Source organism: Taeniopygia guttata, chromosome 19, assembly GCF_048771995.1.
Source record: "Taeniopygia guttata chromosome 19, bTaeGut7.mat, whole genome shotgun sequence".
In the NCBI taxonomy this organism is placed as follows: domain Eukaryota; kingdom Metazoa; phylum Chordata; class Aves; order Passeriformes; family Estrildidae; genus Taeniopygia; species Taeniopygia guttata.
Genome location: NC_133044.1, coordinates 10,998,557 through 11,026,234, shown reverse-complemented (window position 1 = coordinate 11,026,234; position 27,678 = coordinate 10,998,557). Strand labels below are relative to the sequence as shown.

General features: G+C 45.9%; 1 protein-coding gene across 4 annotated transcripts in view; it reads left to right on the top strand.

The window, feature by feature from the left end:
- BAZ1B (bromodomain adjacent to zinc finger domain 1B) overlaps positions 1–27,678 on the top strand; it is a 44,590-nt gene that overhangs the window by 13,191 nt on the left and 3,721 nt on the right. For all 4 annotated transcript variants that reach the window (XM_072916849.1, XM_072916848.1, XM_072916852.1 and 1 more), the window contains exons 5-17: positions 142–263; positions 1,059–1,256; positions 2,362–4,057; positions 5,445–5,583; positions 6,599–6,729; positions 8,027–8,138; positions 14,124–14,222; positions 14,632–14,809; positions 15,227–15,412; positions 19,459–19,606; positions 21,118–21,265; positions 24,031–24,149; positions 26,348–26,496. In XM_072916849.1, the coding sequence (XP_072772950.1) occupies positions 142–263; positions 1,059–1,256; positions 2,362–4,057; positions 5,445–5,583; positions 6,599–6,729; positions 8,027–8,138; positions 14,124–14,222; positions 14,632–14,809; positions 15,227–15,412; positions 19,459–19,606; positions 21,118–21,265; positions 24,031–24,149; positions 26,348–26,496 (3,425 nt within the window). The remainder of the gene's footprint in view (positions 1–141; positions 264–1,058; positions 1,257–2,361; positions 4,058–5,444; positions 5,584–6,598; positions 6,730–8,026; positions 8,139–14,123; positions 14,223–14,631; positions 14,810–15,226; positions 15,413–19,458; positions 19,607–21,117; positions 21,266–24,030; positions 24,150–26,347; positions 26,497–27,678) is intronic.

The window sequence follows — 27,678 nt, the reverse complement described above, 5'->3', positions numbered from 1 at the left end:
TTATATTCATAATGTTCTAGTTTAACCAAACACAGTACGGATAGCAAGAAGTAGGATGCCCCATCCAGAGGTGGTCTGGATTTTTTAACCTTTTTTTTTTTTACTCTAATAATAAGACCATGTCTCACCTTCTTTTATCAGATGATCGAGCACGTAGGTCTCCTCGAAAGCTTCCCACTTCATTGAAGAAGGAAGAAAGGAAGTGGGTCCCACCTAAATTCCTGCCACACAAATACGATGTCAAACTGAAAAATGAAGATAAGGTGAGTTGTCTGCTTGAGTCCTTTCTATTATAACATGAATATCCAAGTTTAATTAATCACTGCTGGTGATTATACAGCACAATGTAGTACTTTCTGCCAGAGTCATGGCACTGGAAGCAGGATAGTTGTCTGAAGCTGACCAGTCTGTTTCTATCTGTAATTAGATTTTGTGCATGGAAATAGTTGGTACCACACACACTGAGTCACAGAGCTTTATTGTGGTTGCTTTTAAGTGCCTCATCTCTGGTCTTGCAGTTCATGAAACCAGTGAAATCATGAGTGGCAGTTGTTGCAGTTGTCCTGACCAAGCTGCTCTGAGTTGGAGGTAGCAGTGCTTTGGGAAGCGCTGGGTAGCTGCAGCACTGCTCTGTGCTTTTTGTCTACTCTTCGATAATTTGACAAGTGAAGCAGTGCTGACCTCAAAGAGTACTATGTGCAGAGGTGCTCCTTTGGTCTCAGGAAAAAGTCAAACATGAATATGTAAAAGCTTTAAAGTCAGTAGCAAGCATAAGCTGGAGGAAGGTCAGAGATAAAACAGTGAGCTTTGGCAAAAAATCTGCATCATAAACTCATGGTTTTTAACTGTTTTAGCTATCTGATTCTCCTACCAATCTCTGTGTCTCAGTTCTGCAAATTCTGTTTTGTTTGAGTCTTTCCAAGAGAGCTTTGAATGAGTGAAGAGTTTTTGGACACAAAGCAGGACAGTGATCTCTGGTTCCTTATATGTATATGATCTGTATTTATAACGTGGTTAGAAGTTAATCATTAACAGTGTGTCTGTTTGTTATCTCCAAGATCATCAGCAATGTTCCAGCAGATAGCTTAGTCCGTACAGAGCGTCCTCCCAACAAGGAGATCCTGAGGTACTTTATCCGTCACAACGCACTACGTGCTGGCACCTGTGAGAATGCCCCGTGGGTTGTGGAGGATGAGTTAGTGAAGAAGTACTCTCTCCCCAGTAAATTCAGTGACTTCTTGCTTGACCCACATAAGGTAAGAATTCCTAGAAGTACCTGCTTTGCTTTGCCACACATTCCTTAGGTCTTGGCAGAGACCTCAGTGTGCTGGTTTTAGAATCACAAAATCATTAAGGTTGGAAAAGCCCCTTAAGATCATCAAGCCTAACTGTTACCCAGCACCAAGGCGACCACTAAATCATGTCCCCAAGTGCCAATTCCACATATCTGTTAAATTCAGAGAGAAGCAAATCAGGAAAACCTACTCTTTTGAAGGCTGACATTTTGAGAGGTGACATGGCTTGAACAGTGATCTGCTTAGAAAATTTGAGATGCAATTGCCTTTTAATTTTTCCAGTGGTTTGCATTTCTTGTCTGTGAGTAAAGACATGATTTCCTGGTGCAAGAGAAACGGGAGAGCTACAGTCTTTATGTGGTAGTGTCAGGTATTGTACCCAAAACCTGGATGCACGTGACTTCATGAGGCCTGGGTTCATGTACAGGGTTGCATTGAGTGATGGCAGATAATACAAATTTAGTACTGAATACATACATAGCATGAATGGGTTCTTCCAGCCCTTAGTGCTAACCAGCCAAATATAACATTAACCAACTAAATGCCATACCATGAAATGTGCTGTTTTAAAATTATCTTCTGGTGTAGAAAGCACTATTTTGTTCATTCAGTAAACTCACTTTTTCATGGACTGTCAAGTGTTGTTCTAAAACTAGAAGATAAATATTTGTTCAGGACAAGGGGGAATGACTTCAAACTCACACAGTAGGTTTAAATTGAATATTGGGAAAAAATTCTCCCTGTGGGGGTGGTGAGGCTCTGGCACAAGTTGCCCAGAGAAGCTGTGGCTGCCTCATCCCTGGAAGTGTCCAAGTTCAGGTTGAACAGGGCTTGGAGCAACCTGGTCTAGTGATCAGTGTCTGTGCCTGTGGCAGGGTTGGAACAAGATGATCTTTATGGTCCCTCAGAACCCAGACCATTCTCTGAATCTGATTATGATTGAGGAAGCCTGTTGCCCTTAATGCAATGAGCAATTTCATTAGAAACAAACATTAAAACATGGGCAAAAATAATTGACAGAAACAGCTCTAAGTGACTTTTATTTACCTTTCAATATTAATTTTAGTATATGGCTCTCAATCCCTCAACCAAGAGGAAGAACTCTCGGTCACCTGACAGAAAGCTTCCTAAGAAATCCAAAGCAGATGGATCTTCACTGGGACAGCCACTGAGTCCAACCCTGTGGTGTCATGTGCATTTGGAAAAATCTATAATTGGCTCTCCGCTGAAGGTGAAAAACTCTAAGAACTCAAATTGTCCTAAAGAGGAGCTGGAAGAGGTGATGAAAATTGTGTCACCTGCTAAACTTGCTTCTAACTTTCACATTCCAAAGAGGAGCCGACTAGGAAAGGGCAACAACAAATCCTTGGACAAAAAGCAAAGAGGCAAAAGGGTTCTGAATGGGCAGAAGTCATCAGGGAAGGCAAAGTCTCCCAGGAAAGGTTTGAAGACCCCCAAAATGAAAATGAAACAAATGACGCTGCTGGACATGGCTAAAGGTACCACTAAGGTGTCCAGGGCTCCCAGGAATTCTGGAGGCACCCCTGGATCTTCCAGGAAACCCCAGAAACATCTGCCTCCTGCAGCACTCCATCTCATTGCCTATTACAAAGAAAACAAAGACCGGGAAGACAAAAAAAGCGCTCTTTCCTGCATCATTTCCAAAACCGCTCGGCTGCTTTCCAATGAGGACCGTGCCCGTCTCCCTGAGGATTTACGGGGGTTGGTACAGAAACGCTATGAGCTCCTGGAACACAGGAAGAGATGGGCCACCATGACTGAGGAACAGCGGAAGGAGTACATGAAGAAGAAAAGGGAAAAGCTGAAAGAGAAACTGAAGGAAAGAGCAAAGGAGCGGAAGGAGAAAGAGATGAAGGAAAAACTGGAAAAACAGAGGAGATTTGAGGACCAAGATCTGAAAGGGAAGACATTGCCTACTTTTAAACTGGTTGATACTCCAGAGGGGCTTCCTAACACACTTTTTGGGGATGTGGCCATGGTGGTGGAGTTCCTGAGCTGTTACTCAGGGTTATTGATGCCAGATGCTCAGTATCCCATCACAGCAGTGTCCCTGATGGAAGCCCTTTGTGCGGAAAAGGGAGGCTTCCTGTACTTGAACAGAGTGCTGGTCATCCTCTTGCAGACCCTGCTGCAGGATGAAATTGCTGAGGATTATGCTGAGCTGGGAATGAAACTTTCTGAAATCCCACTTACTCTGCATTCCGCTTCTGAGTTGGTTCGCCTGTGCCTGCGCAAGTCAGATGTGCAAGAGGAAAGCGAGGTCTCAGATAATGTAGATGAAAGTAAGGATTCAGCAGCTTTCGAGGATAATGAGGTACAGGATGAGTTTTTGGAGAAACTGGAAACATCGGAGTTCTTTGAGCTGACTCCTGAAGAGAAATTGCGGATCCTTGGAGCGCTGTGTCACCGGATCCTAATGACGTACTCAGTGCAGGACCATGTGGAGGCCAAGCAGCAGGCCTCGGCTGAGCTGTGGAAAGAGCGCCTGGCTGTCCTGAAGGAGGAGAATGACAAAAAGAGGGCAGAGAAACAGAAGCGAAAAGAAATGGTGGCTAAAACGAAGGAAAACGGGAAAGAAGAGCATATGATGGGAAGAAATGAAAAGAAAAAACATGAAATTATGAAAATGGAGAACCAGGTGGAAATCGAAGCTGATGATATGATCAGTGCTGTGAAGAGCAGGCGCCTTCTTGCCATCCAAGCCAAGAAAGAGAGGGAGCAACAAGAAATACAAATGAGAGGTAAGAAAAATTACCTAGTGAGTAGAGTGTTTGTGTGTTGTGGAATAACTTCATGGCAAAAACGACAGCCTGTTTTCAGAAGCATTGTCTAGTTTTAAAGAGTTTGCTCACTGAGGTTTTATAATTCATCTCCTGTGGTTCCTGTGGCAGCTTAAACTTTGTAAATTTAAGAAAAACCAATACCTGCTTCTAGTTTTTTTATCTGTGGCTGTCTTTTGTTCAGTACCTTTCTAATTTTGGCAGGCCCAGAGAGGCTGGACAACACAATATCTGTTTTGGGAACAGAAGATAACCAAAAATTTGTCTTGTGTCCAAACGTCATCTGGTTCTTGGGTATAGAGGAGATATTTCCTGTCTAAAATCAGTTTCTACTGCTGTTGCTGACCCTGCTGCTGTTCCCATGGTCAGGTTGCCAGCAGCCCTTCTCTCAGATCAGGATTTAGGCAATAAATCTGAGTTTAGTGTTTCGCACTTTAAAGAATTAGTTATGGAGCTGTATAAATATAAACTGTCCACTCAAACCTCTCTAAATCACAAGTTGCGACACCAGACCTTGTCTCTGTGTAAGTACTGCTGCTTGAGGAGCATAGATGCTGAGAGAACACTTCGGAATTACAGTTTAGGGGGCTTTATTGGTTGTAAATGTGGATGCTGGGCAGATGGAAGTGGACAATGTAGCTCATCTAGGTTGTTATTTTCCTTCTGAAACAAGTGAGGGATAAGCATCCCTCATGGAGCATGGCTTTTGCACCTTAGCTGGAATGTGGGGATATCTGTTCTTGAAGATCAAAAATCACAGAATGGTTTGGATTGGAAGGGACCTTAAAGTTGATCATGGTCCACCCCCGCTTCATGGGCAAGGACACTTTCCACTAGACCATATTGCCCCAAGTCCCAGCCAACCTTGCCTGGCACAGGTTGCCCAGAGAAGCTGTGTCTGCCCTATCCCTGGAAGTGTCCAAGGCTAGGCTGAACAGGGCTTGGAACAACCTGGTCTAGTGGAAGGTGTCCTTGACCATGGCAGGCTTGGAACAAGATGATCTTTAAGGTGTCTTCCAATCCAAACCATTCCATGCTTCTGTGATATGAGGGTTTTTATCCAGGGCTTCAACCCAGTCCATCCTTACAACTTAACTACTTCTTCTATATATATCCATATGGGTGGGGGGTTTTGGGTGTTTTTTGGTTTTTTTTTTTTTTTCTTTTTTTTTTTTTCTTAGAATGATAGGCAGAAAGTAAACTGAAGAGCATGTGGCTATAAAGAATATTTATTAAAATCCCCAATAAAATGGGTTTTTTACTCCCATGGTACAGTAAAATAAAAGACAATATTGATGTCTGGATACAATAGAGGAAATCTAATGCTGCTCTTTGCTGATTCTAACAGTGAGGATGGAGAAAGAAGCAGAAGAAGAAAGAATCCGGAGGCATAAAGCTGCTGCTGAGAAAACTTTCCAGGATGGAATTGCCAAAGCCAAACTGGTGATACGCAGGACCCCAATTGGCACTGACAGGAATCACAACAGGTGGGAAAGGAAATGACCATGAACTTCCATCTCTGCCCTGAGAGAGGGACTGTGTCAGATACCATCCTCCAAAAAAGGGATTGATAGGAAGGGTGTATGGAATTGCAGAGGAGATAGAAGTGGAAAGTATTTGTGTATAGGGAGTGTAGTGGCTGGTTACATGCCCGGCTTTTTGAAGCCTTCCCATGGAGGTTAGGACCAGTGAATGTTCAAGTGCTGGAAACTTTTGTTACCATCTTTTCTTTTTTTTCGTGGTTGTTAGACAGGAATGCTCTTGCAATGGATTCTAAGCAAAGATTTCCCTACTTCTCAGCTGGGTTAACATAAAGATATGCATGCATTCAGGTTTTAGTGAGCTGAGCACACATATGCTTCTCCAATGCAAATAAAAGTGTATGTGTATTTAACTAGCCAAAAAGGGGACAGGTACCTGTAGGGAGCGCTGGTGTCCTGGACAGATCTCTGAAATCAGGTCATAGAATATACAGTTTATTGCAAAGGGCATGGATGTGAGGGCCCTGCTTGGAGCTGCCAGCTGCAGCTCGGAGCAGGCCCCAAGGAGTGGGGACAGGGAGAGAGAGAGAGGGGGTGGGAGAGGATTCCAAGAGAGCATCCAGTCCCCTGGGCACACCTTCTTAGGGGGCTTCAGAGTGAGCATGGAATAAGACTTGGGCCAATGGGATTACAGATACTTGATGCTTCAGGGGAGGGTTACAGATGTGGGATAAACTATGCATTTTTGAGGTGTGAGACAGAATATTCCATCTGAACCTTGGATCTTTCTGTAGGTAGATGGCGTTGTTTAATCAAAAGGGGGATTGCATTCAACTGGCTATACTGTTGTTTTTTAGTTGTTTAGCAACTAGCAAACTAAGGTTTGGTATCTCAAAGCTTGTTCATTTCAATCTCGCTTATAGTTTCTGTATTTTCCAAATCTTTGCCAGGCAATCATATTTATAAGGCTTTCCTATTTCATCTTCCCCAACAGGTACCTAATAACACATATTTCTTACAGGTACTGGCTGTTTTCAGATGAGGTTCCTGGCTTGTTTATTGAGAAAGGCTGGGTACATGACAGTATAGACTACAGATTTACCCTTCCCCACCAGAAAAAGGAAGATTTGAAGAAGGACTACAACCCTGGAGGTACAGTCTCTTGAGGGTATTTCCTCTGCTCTGACTATTCAAATGGAATCATGAGTGTGAAAGAACTGTCTAGTCAGAGTGTTTTCATGGGGATACTCTGATTTAAGCCTCCTTTTAACTCTAGGAGCCTGCGCAAAAGAGGTGTTGGTGATATTTACATTCTACTGCTGCAGGTCTGGAGACTTGCCTGCAGTGTTCCACCTAAGGACCGTGGCATACAGTTTCCTCTCCTTCAAGTAGCATGGTTGATGTCAGTTGGTATCATCCCTCTGGTTCACCCTGACCCTGCTGAGTTGCAGCGTGCCAGACCCTTGCACAATTAGTTGTGCTGCAGAGTGAGGATGTCTTTCACAATGCTGATACTCTGCTGGTGCCAAGAGTCCCAGATCAGCCTGTGGAATTGTTAGATATGCACAGCTTTGCTGATTGAAGTTGTTTTGGCAAACATCCCTCATGCACTTATTCTCAGCCTGCTCTTCACCTTTGCTAAATGTGCAGGTGAGGTGCAAGGGACTTGCTGAACTTCTAGTGCTTATTCTGTGATTTTGCCTGGCTGACTTGTAGCCCGGGTCTGGGAACCTTGCAAGCTTGAACAGGCACAAAAATCTATCTGTATAGAAGGAAACTTAACAGTTCTGTGTGGAAGTAGTTCTTGGGACAGAAGATCCTGCAATAATCGGACTCAACTGAGTTTCAGTTGTGATCATTTCTTGCTTTTGGAACATCACATTCTGGCACTGAGTCCACCTACAGCAGTCCTGCATGGGAGAGCTTGTGGAGTTAGATCCAAGCCCACACCTGGTGGGATTGTCTTGGGCAAGGGGCAAACGAGACACCTGTAGAGGAATAGAACAGGGCAGCCCTACAGTGAGATCCTTCTTCCAGGTGTAGCTTTATAGCCACCTGTGTCTTTGAGACTGACTGAGCCGAAGGTGTATTATTCCATGCTCCTCTGTGGGTATATTTTCTTGCTAGAGCCGTTTCAAATACTGACCAGCTGTGTTCCTTTTCAGCTCCTTGCTTCCAGCTGTTTTCATCTCTCAGCTGCTGCTGCAGCCAATGGGCAGGATTTCAGCACATTCCTTTGGAAACTTAACAGTCGAAGGCCTGAATGAGCAAAAATTTAAATTCATGTCAGAGTGTTAGAGATGTCAGAAATAAAAATGCTGCTTTTACCTCCTTTGGTTTTCAAAGTGCTTTGTCAGTATACACCTAAAAAGTTAAACTAGCTTTACATATTTGGAATAGTAGAAATACTGTTCAGGAATCTTCCTGAGCCTGTGCTTTTCTTTTGCAGAGAAGCGGAAGAGCACAGGCAGTGACGGCCAAGGGAGCAAGCTGCATCACTCCATGCTCACCACAGACCTGCCTGCTGAGACTACCACTCCCAAGCAGGGCCAGAATTTATGGTAACACACGCTTTCATGGCTGTAAAGTACTCAAAGTGTAAAGAACAAGGAGTCTAGACAGATTTCTTTTACCAAACCCTGCTACAAACGTGTTCCTCTTTCAGTGCTGAGCAGTTGGGTTGGTTCAGCAGCTCCACAGGCCCCTGTTGCTGATATTATTCCTGCTGATATTACAGCTAGTCCAAGAGCCAGTGGAACCATCATTCAACCTAATCAATCATACAAAGCCAGTATAAATTAAGCTATTAAAATGCTTCTTTGATGTCTTGCGTTTAAAACATTTTGTTCTTCCTTGTTGACAGCCTCTTATCCCTTTAATACTTCTCAATGACAAGCAGTGTCTTCTAAGTGAATCAAATCTACCTTTGAGCATACTTGATTGTAACCTGCTCCAGTAATTGGCCCTATCAGTGTCCTTAAAGAAATTGTCCTGTGTTGGATGTTGCTCTGTGTGGTAAGGAGGGCTCATCAGTTGTCCCCATGCCAGAAAACCCTGGCTAAGCTTCACTTGTTAACTGCTGTGGAGCATTGTGTATTTCTTAGATAACCCTGAGGATAACTGTCAACTCCTGTGGCTCCCCTCTTAACAGTGTCTGTCCCACAGAGTTCCACTGCTGACACACAGAGTGGGGTTTCTTGGTCTTTGATAAATAGAGTTGAACTCATCTCTAGAGAATAGTTGCCAATCAGAACTACTTTACTAAATGTGTACCTGCTCCCCCACCAGGAACTGTAAAAGAGACTGAAATTGTGGATGTCTCGATTTGTCTGAACCATCAGCATTGGGTGCTGACTTGGTATTGCCCAGCTGCTTCTCTGTCATGGCAGCAGGTCACAGGATATCACGGAGTTCCTGTGCTTTCCTTCACTGCCCCATCCTCCCATGAGAAATCCCCACCCTGTTACCAGTCTGGGCCTTTGCACATCCTGCTAAAATTCAGGCAGTTGGTCTTTCCTGGGGAATGGTTCCTGCACAGGCTCTGTGATCCACAGGGAAGTCCTCTGCTCTTCCTAACTTTCTCATCTAACACCTGATCTTTATTGACCAGAGATGGCAAGGTGTGTTCCAGGAGAAGGACCAATTCCATCAGGAAAACAGTAGCTTAAATTTACAGAGCATATTGCTAACACTGAGGGCAACATAGAGCCAAATTGCATGAATTAATTCACACAGAATTCCTTCAACTTTTGTGTCTCCAGGCTGAACTTGAAAAAGCACAGTATTTGATCTGCTCATTCAGGTTGGCAACTCCCAACAACATTCTGAGGGAGATCAGTGTGGTGACAGAAGCAGGAGTGCTGTGTGGAGTAACCAGTCACAGCCTGGGAGGAGCAGCTCTTGGAACCAGATCCTGGACACACTCAGTGCTGAATTATATTCTGTCACTAAGAGCTGCTTTGTATGGAGTGACCATAATGGATGGTATTCTCCTTTTAGAAAAGAAAGCAACAAAAAGAATTAAGAAGCTTCTTTTAAAAAAGCTTAAAGTGGCAGCCAGAAGCCCAAAACACTTTCAAAGAGATTTGCCCTAGAGTTTCCTACTAAATGGTCAGAGCAAGTGCTATCTCTTACCTTTGGGGAAAAAAAGGGGTTGAGGAAGCTGGAAACAAAATAGAGAGGAAAGTGCTGCAGCTGAGGCACACAACTGACTGCTACCAGCTGCTCTCGATCTGTGAATTGCACCTGTTCAAAGCATCAGTGGACAAATTGCTGAGAGAGGAGTTCATTGAGCAGTAGGAAGTGCAAAGGTAATTGTCCTGGCACACAGAGGAGTCCTCAAACCAACAGATGCTGCAGTATGGAGGGGTAGGTTGAAGAACTGTCACTGCATACCCGCTCTGCCTTTTGGCCACCCAGACATCAGACACTGGGCTGTGTGTGGTGTTTTTTTGGCCTGGCTGTTAGGCCACAGTGTCCTTAATTTTTATTCTTTCTTGTCCCTGCTAGGAAGGAAGGACTTTTTAAGTGTTGACAGTCACAGCACTTGCTGGCTTTTACAAGGGCCTTGTGCCTGTGTGCACTGTTCTGCCAGGCAGGGGCAGCAGTGCAGGTGGAAGATCTGAGCCCCAGGCGTGGGCCTTGAGCAAGGGCACAGAGGCAGCTTCTCAAAGGACACGTAACTCCTTCTAATTGAGTGCTGTGCTGGCTGCCTCCCCCTGAGTAATAGGGCATCCAAAGCCATGCCTGCAACTGAGCAATAAGGTCTCTCAGCTAAAAGGTTTTCCTTAAAGATCTGGAGCTCCTTAGAGTTTGTTTGCTAAGTACCTGTCTGACACCTGCCACCACTTACATGTAAGCATCCACAGAAAGCCAAGTGACAGGCTGGGAGCTGATACTTCAGGGGGATAGCCGGGAACTAGAACTTTCCTCTGAGGAAATCCATATTCCTATTCCTGTAATTTCCTTTGGGCCCATTGCCATTGATCTTATGCTCTGAGCATAAGTGGTTATGGAAGAGTCTCCTCCTTGGCTGCTATGTGTACGTTGTCCTTGGACACTGTGAGGAGCCCCAAGCCCACACTGAAGTCCTTGGATATCTGTGTTGTTTGGATACAAGGACTTGCCCAGTTACAACTCATAATTTTGGCATGTGCATAGGAAGTTTAATTTCTTTGTGTTCTGCTTTAAGTCATGCTGTTTGTCTCTTTTCCTAGTGGTATGTGGAACATGGGATTGAGTAGCCTCAGAATGTGTATAGAGCATCTTCAGCTTTACCCTTTTATCCTTTAGAGTGGTGAGACTGAAATTAAACATCAAATTAACTCTGATTAGTTGTATTTCACAGTCCTGCCCCTTTTCCCCTTGAGGATGGTAGCTGGTAGGGCACTGATAAAGGGAGAAATAGATTTATACTTCTATCAAGAGTTACATAAACAGTATCTCACAGAAGTAGTTCTGCTGTCAGTACTTTGTCCTTAAAAAGAATAGGGTCCAGTGTTCAGTCCTAAAAGTGCAGCATCATAAACACTTGGTTACTTCTTTCTTCTCCAGACAGGTGGACCACTCTCTCTGTTCACCTTGTGCTCCACTTGCACAGATGTTGATCCTTACTAAAAAATCTCCTTGTTCTGAGTGTATAGATTCCAAAGAAGTCTCTGTCTGTACCATAGTGCTTGTGAGCTGTGTACTTCCTGATCTTTCCTGCAAGAACTATGGGGGAATCATAGCCTTGGCAGGAGACTTCTTGCTCATCCTGGTCAGAAAGGAGTTGAGTTTTGGAAACAGTGGCATCTCTGCAGAGTAACTTCCATTGTTCTTCATCTCTTAGAAATTCAGCATGGTATGGTGGGTCCCCTCAGCAGACAATTTGAGTTAACTATGAGTGGGTGCTGACACACTCCATTCTCATGCCTGTATTCTAAAGATGGAGTTCCCCTATTTCCACAAACCCTACAAAGCAGGTACTGGTCCTGGACTCTTCTAGTTGTTGTCCTCTCCATTTCATTGTTCCTTAGGCCAGGTTTTAGACCTTTCTGTGTCCCTTTTAGCCTGAGAGCAGGTAGGAATATTCAGCCTGAGTGAATACTCAGAGCTCCTTGATGCTTGTGGCATTTGTGCCTGCTGTTCTGGTTGCTGACCTGTCTGTTGGCTTGTGCTGCCAGAAATGTCAGGAGAGAATCTAGGCTGTTCTTTAGGAATGCAGGAAGCCCTTACATCAGTCAGGATTTCCCCCTTGAATATCAACTTGAAGACCCCCACCTGGTCTTGACTTTCCCAGAGGGATCTTTCCCGTCCTTCTGGAGTGTGTGATTAACCTGTGCCAGGCCACACGAAGGGCACCAACTGTCTTGCCATCCCTCTCTGCAAGACTCACTTTTGCCTTCCCCATTTAAAATGCCAGCCCTGTCTTACCATGTCAATGCTCCCAGCCTGGAAGTGGTTGAGCTCCAGTTGGATGTGCAGGTAGTTCCTACAGGTAGGGTATGCCTGGAGCTAGTTTGGGAAGCAGGAGCTGTTGGTGCACAGAGCAGAAAGGGGTTACTAATCAAACTAACATGATGTCTATGTTTGTATTTTGCAGATCAGGCTTAGGTTCAGGCTTAAGTCCAGACTTAAGTAGATCAGTTCCCTGTCCCAGAAATACCAGTTCTTAATCTCAGGGTGAACTGGGAAGATTTATGTCCTGTTGCAGCTGTTCTTCCTTCCCTGTCCCATGTCCTTTTCGGCAGGAACAAAGTTGTACCAGGGCTTAACTCTGGTTTTCTTAAAAGGGTGGGAGCTGCTTTCTGCAGCTGCCCAGCAGCCTGTGTTGTCTTCTCCCAAACCCTACATCATGACTGTTTCCAGTGCCCTTTCCTTTTTACAGTGTGACAAAACAGTGCAGTGACTTCCCCTCTTTAATTTGTCTTCATGGGAGAAAGCAGGGAAAGCTCAGGCATTGTCATCTTGAATATTTTTCTAGCTGGATTCCATGGTGTATGGTGATGTCTGGTGGTATTGTTTTATCACGACCTGGGCAACCCATCTCAAGGTGTCTGAGTAATACTCCTGTGCTGGGTATCTGGAGAGCGGATGGTTTGGAGCGTGGTTTATGCCATTCCCAGGTAGTGACAGATTCTAGTGGGTGAAGGATACCTGAAGCTGCTCTGTCCTCTTCCACAGGGAGAAGTGCAGAGAGTAGTGGTGCCCAAAGGTATTGATCTCAGGGTGCAGAGTGAGGATGCTCCACAGGGTCAGATGTACTGAAGCAGATGACTGGGTAAAAAACATTCTGCTTCTGTTGCTGAACAATCCATCCTATGTTCTATTAGAGTAGTGAATTTCCTAGCTGAATGCAGATTGTGAGGCCATTGCCCTAGTAGAAGCATACACAGAATTATGAAATAATACTTTCAGATATGGTATTTAGTAAGTATGTCTACCAGAAAAATAAGCATTGTGGAGATTGGTATTCCAAGAGGAGCCACAATAATATCTTTCTCTAGTTGTTGCTTGGCTCATCTGAGCTTGTGCCCAAGAAGAAAGATTAGATCTGGAATCTTCTGGTAAGGATCACAGAGTGGTCCTTTGCAGTTGTTTCCAAATAAGGTTGATTCTCCTATTTCCTGATTTCCCTCTTCTAATGAGCAATCCTCTAATAGAAGATAGGGAAATAGTCGTATTTTCTGTAAATGATCTCTGAAGCTCGAGTTGAATCCACATCCCATCACATGAAGGGTCTCCATGGTTTCCTGGAATAGAGTTGGAAAGAAAAGAAGGAAAGCACAGAAATCTCATTTAAATGTAGAAGCCGGCATGCAAGCATGATTGTACTTTGGAATTGAAGAATATCTTGATTCAGAGAACTCTGTAAAAGTAGTTCCCCTTTTAGATTGGGCTAACTGCTGATGGCCACTGCTGTCATCAAGGATTCCTGAGCAGTCAGGGTTCAAGCTGATCAGTATGGTTTTCAGATACTGCACTTGAGCTTTCAAGTTTGGGCAAGCTTAGAGAGGAGGACTTATGCACTTGAAGAGACAGAGCCTGCACAGGCACACAGCTCCAGCAGCAGAAGTTGTGGGGTCAGCCAGGACATCTCCTTTTTAATCTGGGGACTTCTGGTTAATGAAAGAAAATATGACTAAATTGCCATGCTGTCAGTGCATAGTGTGTCAGTCTTTTCTAGTACATCTAACACAACATTCAGATTACTTAATTTAACTGCAGAGTAGTGAATGGAATCCCTGGGATAGACAACTAAATTCAAACATCAGCATTTTAATAAACTTAATGGGGGAAATAAATCTATAAACCAGTTTGGTGTTTATTTTCATTCTGTTTTTCTTATCCTGACATTGGCTACATTTGGGGACCTTAAAACAAAGCCAACCTGAGTCAGAATTCTTCTACCAGCATTCCTGGAAGTGTTTCATCTTTCTCCATGGAGTCCAGATATAGGTTACCTCTTATCCCTACCTACTGATCATTAAGAACTGTTTAGAAGACGAAATTGTATTGTCACAGAGATACCTTAGGTGATCTAGGTGCATTTTTCTGTCTTTCAGGTTTCTCTGTGACAGTCAGAAGGATTTGGATGAGCTGCTGGATTGCCTGCACCCCCAAGGAGTAAGGGAAAGCCAGCTCAAGGAGCGCTTGGAGAAAAAGTGAGCCTGCTCTTTGTTTTTAAATGTGTGCCTTCTCCAAGTCAGAGCATGTCCTTGGCACAGCAATCCTTGCCATTCCTGGGGCAGCATCCCAGGCTGGGCTTCGAATATTCCTGTGCTGGAGAGGACATACAGGCTGAATAATTGCTGGTTTTCTTGGTCAGATTCTTGTTAAGTAACACTGAACAGTGAGGAAGTTCTGCCAGTCTTTAAATTCCTCCTTGAAACCAGGAACTAAGGCAGTGCTGGTTGCTGTGAGCCAGAACTGCCAGGTGCTTTCATGTGTCTTTCAAAGAACATTCTGCACTGGTGGAGCTTACAGCTCTCAACGGAGACCATTGTGCCAGAGCCTGCCCAGCTCCCAGGGCAGTGCTCTGCCTGTACTCAAAGGTTGGATTTGATTTTCCAGGTATCAGGACATCACACATTCAATTCATTTGGCTCGGAAACAGAACTTGGGCCTCAAATCTTGTGATGGCAACCAGGAACTGCTGAACTACCTCCGGAGTGATCTGATTGAGGTTGCAACGCGGCTGCAGAAGGGAGGCCTGGGATATGTTGATGTGACACCAGAATATGAAGCAAAAGTGAGTGAACAAGACAAGTATGAGATGATACTTTCTGTGGAAGGTCTTCAGTCTTTTGTTCTCCTCAGACAAGAGGAGCAAGGAAATCAATTTTCTCATTTGTCCTTTAAACAATTATTTCAAGATTACACAGCTGACAGCTTGAGGTGTAGGCAGGTCATAATGTTGGAGCTGAGTGTCCTGTTCACATATTCTTATGACAGACTTCTTTATGGAGCAAAACTCCATAGCTGATTTTTATCTTCTACATCAAAGCCAGCATGTCTTGTTGAGACAGCAGCAATATGCTGATTCTGTGACCAGGTGTGGCAGGTAACCACACTGCATTAGGTAGCATGGGTGTCCATTTGCTGATGCATTTCAAGCAGCAGAGAGAGTAATATTCAGCTGTTATGGGGTCATATGCTCTTCCAACAGGTGTACTCGCTGGAGAGCCTAAAGGACTTTGGAGAGTGTGTGATTGCACTCCAGGCTGGTGTTGTTAAGAAGTTTCTGCAAGGTTTCATGGCCCCTAAGCAGAAGAGAAGGAAACACCAAGGAGAGGATTACATTGCCAGGGCTGAGGAGATAGATGAAGACAAGAAAATGGCAGAAGAAGCCAAGGTACTGTTCACCTCAGGGCTCTGTTTTGGTCTTGCAGTAGATCTCTTTGAGCAGTAGCAGTAACATTTCCTGGGGTACTAAATCTTGAGCAGCTTCCTCCCATTTCACATTTGTAGTTGAGTGTGTTTGGTGTTTATGGGGCCGGGTGTTGCTTATTTATTTTTAGGAGTAAATTTATGGGGAAAATAAAAATAATAGTGAGGAGTTACCTAATTTTCTCTCTGTGAATAGGAAATGGGTCAAGTTCCTTCCATACAGTTCTGCTTAAATAAAAGTATATTATGGAGAACTTAATAGGAGTTGCATCTGCCAGAGAGGTCTGATGGTGCTTTGGTCCACAAAGGGAAGGAGAGACATACTGGGGTTCTGGTGACTGCAAGGGAGTGAGATTCAGGTAAATTACACATTAGGCAAAGGGAAATACAAGTTGTTGGATGTGTAGAAGCACTTGGAGGTATGTCTGGGCAGACAAGCCTCCTGGGCAAGCCTCCAGGAGAAAAGTAGTATTGTGAGACTAAATATGTATCACTCCTAATAAAAGGGATAGAGAGGAGCTGAAGAGGGTTGGGAAGGGTACTGCAGGCACTTGTGGTGCACCAGTGTTTTCACCCTAACAGGGGTTATAGTTCAGGGATAGTTTCTGTACACTGAGTAGGACATTAATGCCCCGTGACAAGACTTTCTCCACTGTCCTCAGCTCTGCCTGACTGATCACTGACTTCAGCAGAGGCAACAAGATCAGAATTGGATCAGCAGAAGTACTTGAAAGTCCCAACTTAAAAAAACCCAAATATTTATTCACCTGTGTTTACCTGAAGGAAGCAGGCAAAAAAGGTGGAGGGCGACTAATGTACAAGAGCATGTAGTGACAGGACAAGGGGAATGACTTCACACTGATAGAGAGTGGGGTTAGAGTGGGTATTGGGAAGAAATTCTTTCCTGTAAGAGTGGTGAGGCCCTGGTACAGGTTGCCCAGAGAAGCTGTGGCTGCCCCATCCCTGGAAAAGTTCCAGGCCAGGTTGGATGGGGCTTGAAGCAACCTAATCTTGTGGTAGGTATCTTTGCCTGTGACAGGGGAGGTTGAAACAAGATGAGCTTTCAAGTCCCTTCCAACACAAACCTTTCTGGGAATCTGTGATTAAGACCAGGGGTAGTTTTTTTGGTGTGGATCTGTGGGGCTTTTTTTAAAACTCCTGTCACTATATGCTGAATTCTTGTTTGAACATCAGGTCTTGGCTAAGCTGTGCTATTGCTGTGTTAGTGGGATAATTTGGATAGGTGCTAGAAATTTTCACATTCCTCAGTTGTCCTGAAGTATTTAAACTTTGCTAATTTTTAAATCTTCAATCCTAAATGCAAGGGTAATGGGAGGATGCTGTATCCTGAAAGCTTGCAGCAAAATGTAGTGCTGTAAAGTTGGTGAAGTCTGAGGCAGAAAGGATTTGGATCAGCACATCTCCTGTTTCTACAGCAGCACCATATTGGGCTTTACTCCAATCTGCCTTAGAGCTGTAACCCTGGAGGCTGTAGCTGTAAGGCATACTCAAGGTAGCATCAGATTTATTACAACACAGTCCCAGTATGCGATTGTGCAGGTCTCTCCCCTGCAAGCACTTGCTTTAGTGTCATGCCAGTCTGTTTGGAGCATTTATTTATGCAGTGCATTGCTTACTATCTTGTTCAGACTTTTCTAGACCTTTGTGGTGGTATAAGCAATGTTCAACTTTTTTGGGGTTATTTGTTCGTTTGGTTGGTTTGGCAATTTTTTTAACCTCAGTTTATCTGGAATAAGCTTTCTTTTTGCCAAAGCAGAAAACCGTTACGGACGACCTTGAAAGAGCTGCCTACTTCTTAGATACAGTTATTCTGAGGAAAATCCCTGACTACCAGGCAGACTGCTGTGGGGAAAAATCTCCTGCATAGGCTGGGAATTATGAAGCCTTTTGAGCCAAAACTGCACTGAGAACACATAGGAGGTGAAATACAGCATAGTCACGCTGGAAAAACACACTCAAATGTACTTCCAGACTTTAGAGGAAGAATTGCAGCCCTGTGGTATGGGTATGTCTCATTTTCCCTGTGAGAAACAAGTTATGGCTTAACAGGCAAGGCACCCGTTTGCTGACATAATTGTCTATACTAAGGGTTCCCGCTGGCTCAGCTACATTGCTGGAGCTCACACTGCTGAGTGGCAAAGGATTGCAGTGAGACCTGGCTTGAGGCTGCTCCTGAAAATCAGGCTGGTGCCTCTGTCGATGCAAACATTCCCATTTCCAGTAGCAGTAGCATGCTGGACTGTCCCAGAACAGCACAGGGAATGTGACCTCTTTGCAGCATGACATTGCATCACTACAGTGTGAGAAAAGCGAAGAACATAGGTGGGGTATCACTCCTGTGACCCAGGTTCAGTAGTCTGTGCAAGGGAGAGTCAGTCTGCACCTGCAGACAATCCCTCAAAGAGCGGCTTCACAACCAAGCAATTCCAGATTCAGCTGTTCCAAGGGGTTTCAGCTCAGGGTACCAGGTGAGAGCCTTTGTATCCTGAGGCTTTACCAAAGAAGGTGTTTTCTGTCACTCTGAGATTGGCATGTGACTGAGGACTTCTTTTATTCTGGGGGTTGCTTTTTGTTTTTTTTTCCCCTGTCTGGTTGCTCCTATCCAGTATGGAGGGGATTTAAGTAACTTCCTCCAGTCTCCCATTTTGCCTTGTTGGCAACTGGAACTCCCTTGGTACTGGTGCTGCTCAAATGCCACAGTCTCCTGATGCTTGGGAAGCAAGGCTAGAAATCTGTTAAATTCCACAGACCTGGGGAGACGTATCTCAGCAAAACTTGCCAACAGCTTTTGCAGATTTATCTTGGCCCAGCATGTTAACAGCAAAACCCATGGAACAGTTTCTTGGGAAATCAATACACTATGTGAAGCACCTCAACAATGTTCTGCAAAGAAAGAGTGCAGAGCTATGTAACCTCCACAGTGGGCTGGGCAGCTTTATATTTGTCTCCAGTTGTTCTCCAGGATCCACACCAGCAACAGCAGTAGGGATGTTGGCATTTCAGAAGTTTGTGTGTTTTTCCAAGCATCTGATATATGCTGTGCTTCCTCAGATTCAGAGGAGAATGTGCAACTCTGCAAAACTCCCAGGTTTTGTTTGGCTCCCAAATTGCTGTCAGCTGCAGAGTTTGGATTTTCCTATCTGACACTTCACTGTTTGTTTTTTCATTCTCCTGGAGTAGAAGAGCATTAACTTAAGGCCTGTTACATCCCTGTCATGTCTGGGCCATTGCCTCACTGTTGTAGAGCACAAGATTACCATTGGAGAGGGAGATGGCTCTGGATAACTTCTGTCTTGCTGCATTTCGGATTTATCAAAATGGTGTTTCCAAACCTCCTGAGCTGGGTGTATAGTTTCCCGTTGGCCTTGCTCTGTGCAGACCCTGGCAGCTGCCCTGGTGCAAGCTTGGCCTTGACACTGTCATCATTATTCCCAGTTTCTGGGATTTCAGATGAACTGAGGCCATTAGTGTCTCAGGGAAGCATCTGGTTTCATATTTGGTGGTGCAAATGCTTGTGCAGTGTGATTGTAAGCTGGTGGAACAGGGTTCCCTCTGCCACCTGAGCAGCTCAGGGACCGCACCGGTGTTGCTGAGGTCCCTGTGCCTGTGTGGTACCCACTGGAGGGCAGCACAGGCCACTTCAATCCTCCTTCCTCTGTGATTGCCAGCTGTTCCACAACTTTCCTCTCACATTTTACAATGCTAGATTTCTGCCTTTTATTTTCTTAGCCTGCTGATTATTTGGGTTAGACCTTCAGAGCAAGAATTTAGTGGAGTTCATGTAGATTGATTCAGCCTGACTGTGAAATGCAAAATGAACTGTTGACTGTTACAAACAAACTGTTTGATCCAGGGAGACTGGATATGGATAAACCACAACCAGAACTGCTGAGATAACACAGAAGGAAATAAGTATCAGAGTTGAGCTTTGGTTATGAAAGGTCCAGCTAAGGGATAGAAATCGTTTTAAGATGTTAGGTCTGTCTGCAGGTTGCTTCAGCCGTGGAGAAATGGAAGACAGCAATCCGTGAGGCCCAGACCTTCTCCCGCATGCACGTACTGCTGGGGATGCTGGATGCCTGTATCAAGTGGGATATGTCAGCAGAGAATGCCAGATGCAAAGTGTGTCGCAAGAAAGGTACGCATTCCTGCCCACAGAATTCCTACCTGTGTAACAGTTGGATGCTGTCACCTCTTTGCTGCACTTAGGCAATGTGTCCTTGTAGTCTGTCACTCCGACTATGGCTGTATTTTAAGTTCTGAATGTCAGGATTTACAGTCAGCAGCACTGACCTCTCAGAAACATTTGAACCTGACTCCAGTAAACCATTCTTATGTAGCCAGTATTGCAGAGCGGCTATCCCCTGAATATTTAAGGTACTTGAATGAAAGTCATCTACAAATCCTTCTGGGAACATTTGTGCAACTGTCCATTCCCTAGGTTTATTTTTGGAATTGTCTTTGGGTCTCTGAGACTTGTCAGTTAATCCTGTCTTTTAGAAAAGGAGCAAGCAAGGAGAGGTTGGGAAGGTTATTATGCGGAAAGTGAGGTGTGATATTGCTGCTCTGACGCCAGAGTGGAAGCAGAACTACCCAATGAGCTGGAGAGGTCACCAAACAGGTGATGAGGGGATACTTTCTCTGTGTGCACTGTAGCATGAAGGATTTTAGAGTCTTCCAGGTGGAGGGCGAAGTAGAAGGGGTGTCAGCAGAGATCAGGTGCTGGTATTTGTTCTGCCATAACCTCTCCTGTTGGATGGGAGCCTGGAGGAAGGAGCCTGTTGGTACATTCTGCGTCACCACTTTTATATTTGCTGAAACAGTAGTGGGAAATGAGGGCAGGCAGAGCCTGGGGGACTGCTGGGCAACTTCTGTTTACCACAAGGCTTGCCATCCATCCCTTCAGAGAATTAAGGGCCGAATGGTGCAAAATCTGCCTTCACTGCAGAATCTCAGGGTATTCCAAACCAGTGCCAAAACTGTCCTACCTACTGTTGAGAGGAGCTTCTAGGCAAAAGTAAGGGGTGGGCAGGTGCTCACCTGAGACTAACCCAATAAGTTTCACAGAAGTTAAGAACTGAGATGTTAGAGAAAGACAAAAGACAAGCTGGCAAGCCCTCTGCACTTTATTTTTCCACTTCAGTAAAGGAAATCTGGCTCAGGATTGTTTCCCTGTTTCCCTTCATCAGGGGGAGGCACAGAAAGAGAGACTTAGTCCTGCTGCATGCTGATTTTCAGTGTAGCCTTGTCACCCTGAGCAGAAAGAAGATGCCATGTAGGTTAACCAGACTGAACATAGAACAAAAATAGCTCAATTTTTAGCTGGGGCCCGGTTTGCAGCAAACTTTCCCTATGCTTGTCTGAGTGGAACCTCTTCGGCAGACTTCTATCTTTGCCTTCGGTGAAATCTTCACAGGGCAAGGGACTTTGCATTGGTTTTGTTTGTTTTTAAATGCTGCTGTTTATAAATATAGTGGTGGAACAGAAAGATGGATCCCCAAGGAAGGCCATCAGAGAAAGGATCCCTGCCCTTGGAGGAGACTCTGCATCTTTCTCTTGCTTAATCCTGCCCTCTAGCACTGCAGCAGCTTCTGACTCTCGGGTTGAGTGAGGCTGTGGCCCTGTTACAAGTGAGCTGCACTTCCCTAGGTGAGGATGACAAGCTGATCCTGTGTGATGAGTGTAACAAGGCCTTCCACCTGTTCTGCCTGCGGCCGGCGCTCTATGAGATCCCAGATGGGGAATGGCAGTGCCCAGCGTGCCAGCCTTCGACAGCCCGGCGCAGCTCACGAAGCAGGTGAGTGACCCTCCTGCCCTTGTCGCAGCACAGTCCCCGGCCTCTTTTCACCAGACCCAAACCAGCCTGGAGCAAAGCCCCTTTAGAAGGTTTGAAATCACCCAGTTAAAGCAGCACTGGAACAGAAGAAAAGCAGTTTCAGGATGCAAGTTTAGCACACCTGTGTGTTGTACTGATGCATTACAAGTTCATGAGTTATTTATTAAAACTTGGATTTGGAAATGAAAACATAGGCAAAACAACCACTGAAATTAGTTGCACCAAGGGTTGTTTTCTTTTGAGTGTCTGGTTGGGTTGTTTCTTCATGTAGTTGGTGGCTGCAATTCTGTGAGTCCCTGGGCTGAGTTACTGCAGTGTTCTTGTAAGCTACAGCAGACATTACTCCAGGCTGCAGCTCAATTCCTACTCTGCTACGACAAGTCAAAATGCCATTCTAATGGTTTTCTGTACCTGATAACCTTAGCAAAACAGGACTACCTTATAATGTGACAAAGGGAATGTGATTTGAGGAGGTGTGGCAAATATGAGTATTTGCCTCCTGACAGCACAGGATTAGATAAGTTTTTTGAGTTGCAAGCTGGAACTTAAGCATTTTACAGTGGGTGTCATTTGCTGGTGGTGACTGTGCTGCATCTCCCTGTATGTCAGTGAGGTGAGGCTGTCGAGTGGCACCTGATGCAGAAGCAGCCGCAGATTCTCCCTGACAGAGGAGCAACACAATAGAGGTGTGCCAGCCAGGACCATGCAGCTGGTGTATGGCTTCAAAAGTATTACTTACTCCCTGGACACCGTTTAAGAGTTCATCAGGCTTGTACAGAAATGACAGGGCTTAAAGGCAGCTGTTGTAGCCTGAGTTCATAGTTACTTTGATGTGGCAGAGTCACCTGCAGGCTGCTCAGCTCCTGGCCCAGAGCCATCAGGTGGAGAACACCTGTCCTGTTTTCTGCTTTCTGCTCTTGTCTTCCTGGCTGAGATAGGAAAAGAATGTCAGCCTGGCAGATTGACAAAACCTATGTTATTTAAATGATCCTGAGATTGTAGAAAGTCTCTGTCAGCCCCGCTGCCAAAGAAGAAGTTGTAATTCGTCTGTGCTGGTTTCAAGGTTGTTTATTCTGTTTATCTCTAACATGTTCTGCTGCCCTGCCGCAGGTCTGTCCTGCAGGGCAGCGTGTGAGGCTCTGCCCCTCAGTAGGATGTTACAAACATTATTTACCAGAAACTACCTGTGCTGGATTTACAATAACGTGCCAATATCTGTCACCTACGTTGAACAGTGTGTCCCCAGCCTAAACCAACAGAAAAATGCCAACACTACAGTGAAACATGGAGGGCATGAAGAAGAAGAAAAAGACCAGGCACACCCGATTTCCTACATCTTGCCTCCTTTGAACCCCTTATCTAGAATCCAAAAATTCTACTTTTGCACCCGTGCCACACTAATTATTACTTATATCAAACACTCCGAGCTTGTAATTCATCCTGTAAGATTGAAAACTCTTTTCCATGGACAGAGATCACAGACAGTGTCTCTGGGGGCTCTGTCCAGGGGGGTTCCTGACCCCCTGCCAGGGTCCCAGCCCTTCCAGGGCAGCCAGAGGAATGCCCTGGATTCCCACAGAAGATCTTTTACCCTTTGTGCTTTGGAAGTTTTATTTCTCTTATTGCTCAAGATCCTCCTCCTCCAGGGGATTTAGACTCCCACAGCAGCTTTGCCTGTGCATGCTGGTTTTTAATGGTCTAAATGAGACCCCACCAGCAGTGCTCCCTCTAGCCCCAAGGTCCCCAGCACAGGAAGGACATCAACCTGTTGGAGCAAGTCCAGCGGAGGCCACCTAGTTGATTTTGAAGGATAGAGCACCTCTGCAATGAGGGAAGGCTGGGAGAGTTTGGATTGTTCAGCCTGGAAAAGAGAAGGCTTTGGGGTGACCTAATTGCAGCTTTTTTGTACCTGAAGGGAGCCTGAAAAAAGATGGAGAGAGACTATTTACAAGGGAGAATGGCTTCCTTGATGTTCTTCCTTGACAGAAAGCAGGGTTAAATTGCATAGTGATTGGGAAGATATTCTTCCCTGTGAGGGTGATGAAGCCCTGGCACAGATTGCCCAAAGAAGCTGTGACTGCCCCATCTCTGGAAGTGGTGAAGCTTGGAGTAACCTGCTCTAGTGAGAGGTGTCCTGGCCCAAGGCAGGGGGACTGAAGCAAGGTGGGCTTTAAGGGCCCTTCTGATCCAAACCATTCTATGATTGTATGAATGATTGAACAGACACAGATGAGAAGCCAGAATGTGCTGGGCAGGGAGTTTTGTGTTGCTTTTGACTTCAGCAGGTGAGGAGCCTGACATTCTGTTCACCAATCTGTTTCCCATAAGGTAAGGAAGCCAACCTATTTCCTTAAGTAGAGGGAGAATATTCCAGGAGGAAAAAGAGCCCCTGTTGAAACTCTTTAGGCTAGGCCTGCAGACCTGGGCAAATAGCAAATTGTCCTCTCAGGGAGGAGTAATTACACAGCAGTCACAGTCTTAAAATCCCCTGCCCCATGGTCATGGTGCCTAGAATACCAAAAAATACCTAGATTCAGCTCTTGGGAATTTTCAGCCCAGATGTTTAGTTGAGGAACTGCCCTTTGAGCTGTAGCTATAACTTGATATTCTGGAATACAGCAAGCAGCTTTTGGCTGAGCCTGGTGATGTTGTACAGCCCAAACAGTACCGGGGCCACTGATGCTCAGGCTCTTGTATCACAAACACATACACCTGCCTTGTTCTAGGAACTATGCAGAGGATTCTGCTGAAGATGAAGGTGAAGAAGGTGAGGAAGTTTCTGATGTACCAGATGCTGAAGAGGAAGAGGAGGAGGAAGAGGACTATGAAGTTGCTGGACTAAAATGTAAGGCTTTGACCGTGTAGGGAAACAACAGAAAATAGTAACCCTCCTGCCTTCAGTATCTGAAATACTGATCCTTTTTGGGACTTGTGCTTTTCCTCATGCAGACCAAGTATAGGCCTGGGAGATGTCACAGGGAAAGGCTGTGGCTGTGCTGTGGTTACTTGGGGAGCTGGAGTAAACCCATGGCCATTTGTGATGGGATCAGCACTAGTAAAGATTGAAGCTGCTCGCTGCCCAGTCACTCCTTGGGGACACTGATGACACTATTCTGAGGGCTGAGAGGGGTCAGTAGAGGCTGCGGTGGGCTGGGGGGCTCAGCAGAGCCTGCAGAGTGGTGGGATTGTCAGTCTCTATGCCTACTGGATTTGTTGTACACTGGAAGCTGTTTAATTGCTTATGGGAGCTCTCGCCACAGCCCCCTCTCCTGCCTTTTCTTTTTCCCACCAGTTCATAACCCCTTGAGTGCAGGCCTTCTAGTGATTTGGCAAAGAGCATTTTGAAATAGGACTAGAACTTCCCCTCTTTATTCCAGTGAGAGGGCACAGTGCTCCAGGTGCAGTGTGGCCTGGACCACCAGCACCCCTTGATTGCATGCAGAGACCACTTGGGATGCTCCCAGGGCAGCTGGGAGGAATAAAAGACTGTTTTCAAGACTCCTCAATGTCTGCTTTTTCACCTAAACATATTTAGTATGTGTCTCCACTTTGGTTTTAGGGGAGTATGATTCCAGTCTCAGTTGGGCAACTTGCTGCACTGAAAAGCTCAGTCTGGGAATGGCACACTGCCAGCATTTGCTTTTTGTCGAACTGTCCTTGACTGACATAACATTAAATACAGGTTGTCTTAAACAGGGCAGATGGAATCCAGAGAATGGGACTCAGATGGTTATCCCAAGTTCTTTTGAGGGTTTCCATGCAGGCCTGAGCCTTGATTCTCTTACTTTATTCTGGTTTCAGGAAGGCTCACTGATACCACGGCTGTGCATACTGCTTGTTGTTCTGCGGTGTATCCATGTCCACACTTGGAGTGTGTTTAGCCTGTGTTGCATGGCCAAGGCAGGAGCTGAGCCAAGCTTTCCAAACAATAGCAAAAGAGGGTTACAGTCACTAAAAATAAAGTGCTAAATGCAACCACTGGCTTTAGAGAGCATTAACATGGAAAGGTCACCATGGAAAACTTTTGTTTTAATAGAGAAATCACATTGATCCTCACGGCGTTTATCCTGAGGGATCTAACCTAGAGTGTTGGATTGTCAGACATTTAGCACGTGCTGTACGCTTGACACACAAGTGGAGCGACAGCAGGTGGATGTCCTGCGGCCTCGCTGCACGCCCAGCATGATGATTTATGGGACAGGGCTGGATCAGAGACTGCAGCTGAGGTATCCAGTGTGCTGGATACAGCTTAAGGACTTGGGATCAGGTGGAAGGGCTTTGACTTAGGATGGCAAACACATTCTCCTCGTACAGAGGGGTCATGGGAGAAATTTAAGACAAGGGAGCGCGTCAGCATGCTTGCATTGCCACCAGTGTGGAGTTCTGAGAGTCAGACTCACACAGGCAAGTGCATTTCTGTAGGATGTAATGTGACAGCCCCAAGTCTTGGGGAATAAAATCCCATTGTTTCCCACTTGTAGCACATAGAGCAGCTCCCAGCTGCAGTAATTTGACACTCCCCCTGCACACAGTTCCCTTCTCAGGGGCTTATCACACTGTGGGCCACTTGGAAAAGGACCCATCCCCAGAACTGTGAGGAGCAAAGGGGCAGCAGGAAACTGAGGAAACTCCAGGTTTCTGCTCCCAGTGCTTTCAGAGGGTATGTTGCTGTTTGAGACCACTGTCTGTCCTTGCATTGCTTTCCTGTCTTTCCCTCAAGCCTTGATGCATGGGGGTCTCTTAGTGCTGCAGGCACTAAGGGTTTGCTGTGACCTGCAGTGGATGATCCAGGAGCTTGAGGATCTGCTGTGTGTGAGTACCCTTTTAGCAGCAGGCTGTTGCTAGCCATGGTCTCTCCAGGCAGGTAGTGATGACCCACAGATCCCCTCTGTAGAAGGTGCGAGAATGTAGCTGAGATGAGGCTGGGTGGTCCCTGAGCTCACCAGCCTGAATGAGGCTCAGCCTAGCGTGGGAGGCAAAGGGTGGTTGGTGTCTGCTCCCAGATGCACCCAGGCCTCTAAGCCCATGGCTTATCTGTTTCAGTGAGGCCCAGGAAGGCAGCCCGGGGCAAGCAGGGCTCCATGTACTCCTTGAGGCAGGGAAGGCACCAGAGGAAGAAGCAGTCGCTGCACACTGTGCGGGGACCCCGGCAGCGCACGGCACCTGTCAACGGTGCAGACATCGATGAGCTGGTAAGAGCCAAATTTCTCCCTGGAGACCGTTCACATTGTGGGTTATATATCAAACAGGTGGCATGCTTCCTCCCATCCCTTCATAGAGAAATACTCTCAATCCTAGTGGAAGCCCGGGTTGGGCTGGGTTAACAAAAGATACATATCCTTAAGGGCCTACAGCAGACAGAGCACAGATATGCTAGGCATCCCTCCCCAGCCACTTTCACACATTGTCCCCTTGAGCAGCAGGCAGCCTGCAGCTTGTTAAAGGGTTTTAAATAGTATCCATATGTCTCTGCGGAGAGGTGGGGGAACTGAGGGAGTCCTGGATGGCCAGGGAATGCCAGCAATGCTGGACCCTTGCTCCCCAGCCTTGGCCATTTTATGACAGTTGTTGTCTGTATGGTCACTCCCCAACTTCCAGGACATAATTTGGCTGGTTTAGGTTTCACTTGATATTTAAAGAATAAAGCCATAGGCTCCTGCACAGCGCAGTCTGTGTGTGCTGCATGGGGGGAGCTACAGCGACTGTCTCTGGGGAGCAACACACCATAGGGCATACATGAGGATACTCCAGCGCCACAGCCACGTCACAGTGTCCTGCAGATCTGCCATCTGTTGCATGACCAGCACTAGTGGTGCTGGTGTGTCCGGTCACTCTCCTTGCTCATGGGCTGTGGGCTCTGGGGGACTGTTCTTAGTGGTCTGTGTTAGACACTGAAGGGCAAGCAAGCCCAGCATTGACAGCCACAGCCAGCACAGAGGGATATTCCAGTGGGGAAAATCTTAATTGAACAGCACACTGGCTCATAGAAGAGGACTTTGCCATGATTTAGCACTTGTCCTGGGAAGAGACTGGAACTGGGTCACAGTAGTGAGTACCCTCTGCTGTGGAGCCTTCCTGTCATTCAGTGTTTCCTCAGCAGTGATGTCCCATGAGCTGTGCTGTAGGATCTATGGGGATGCACCCATGCTGAGTGTGACCTGTTCGGAGTCTCTGGGCACATGAGTGACCTTGTGCTGAGCCTGCACGGGGACGGCAGTGCTCGGGGCACCAGCTGCTCCCTGGGATTTGAAATGGCACAGTCAGCTCTGCCAGGGCAGAACAGCAGCACAAATGCTTCTCCGTCTGCCTTGGGTGCTGCCCACTGCAAGCTCAAGAGAAGGCAGGGAGAGGGAATTCACATTCTCCATTTGCTG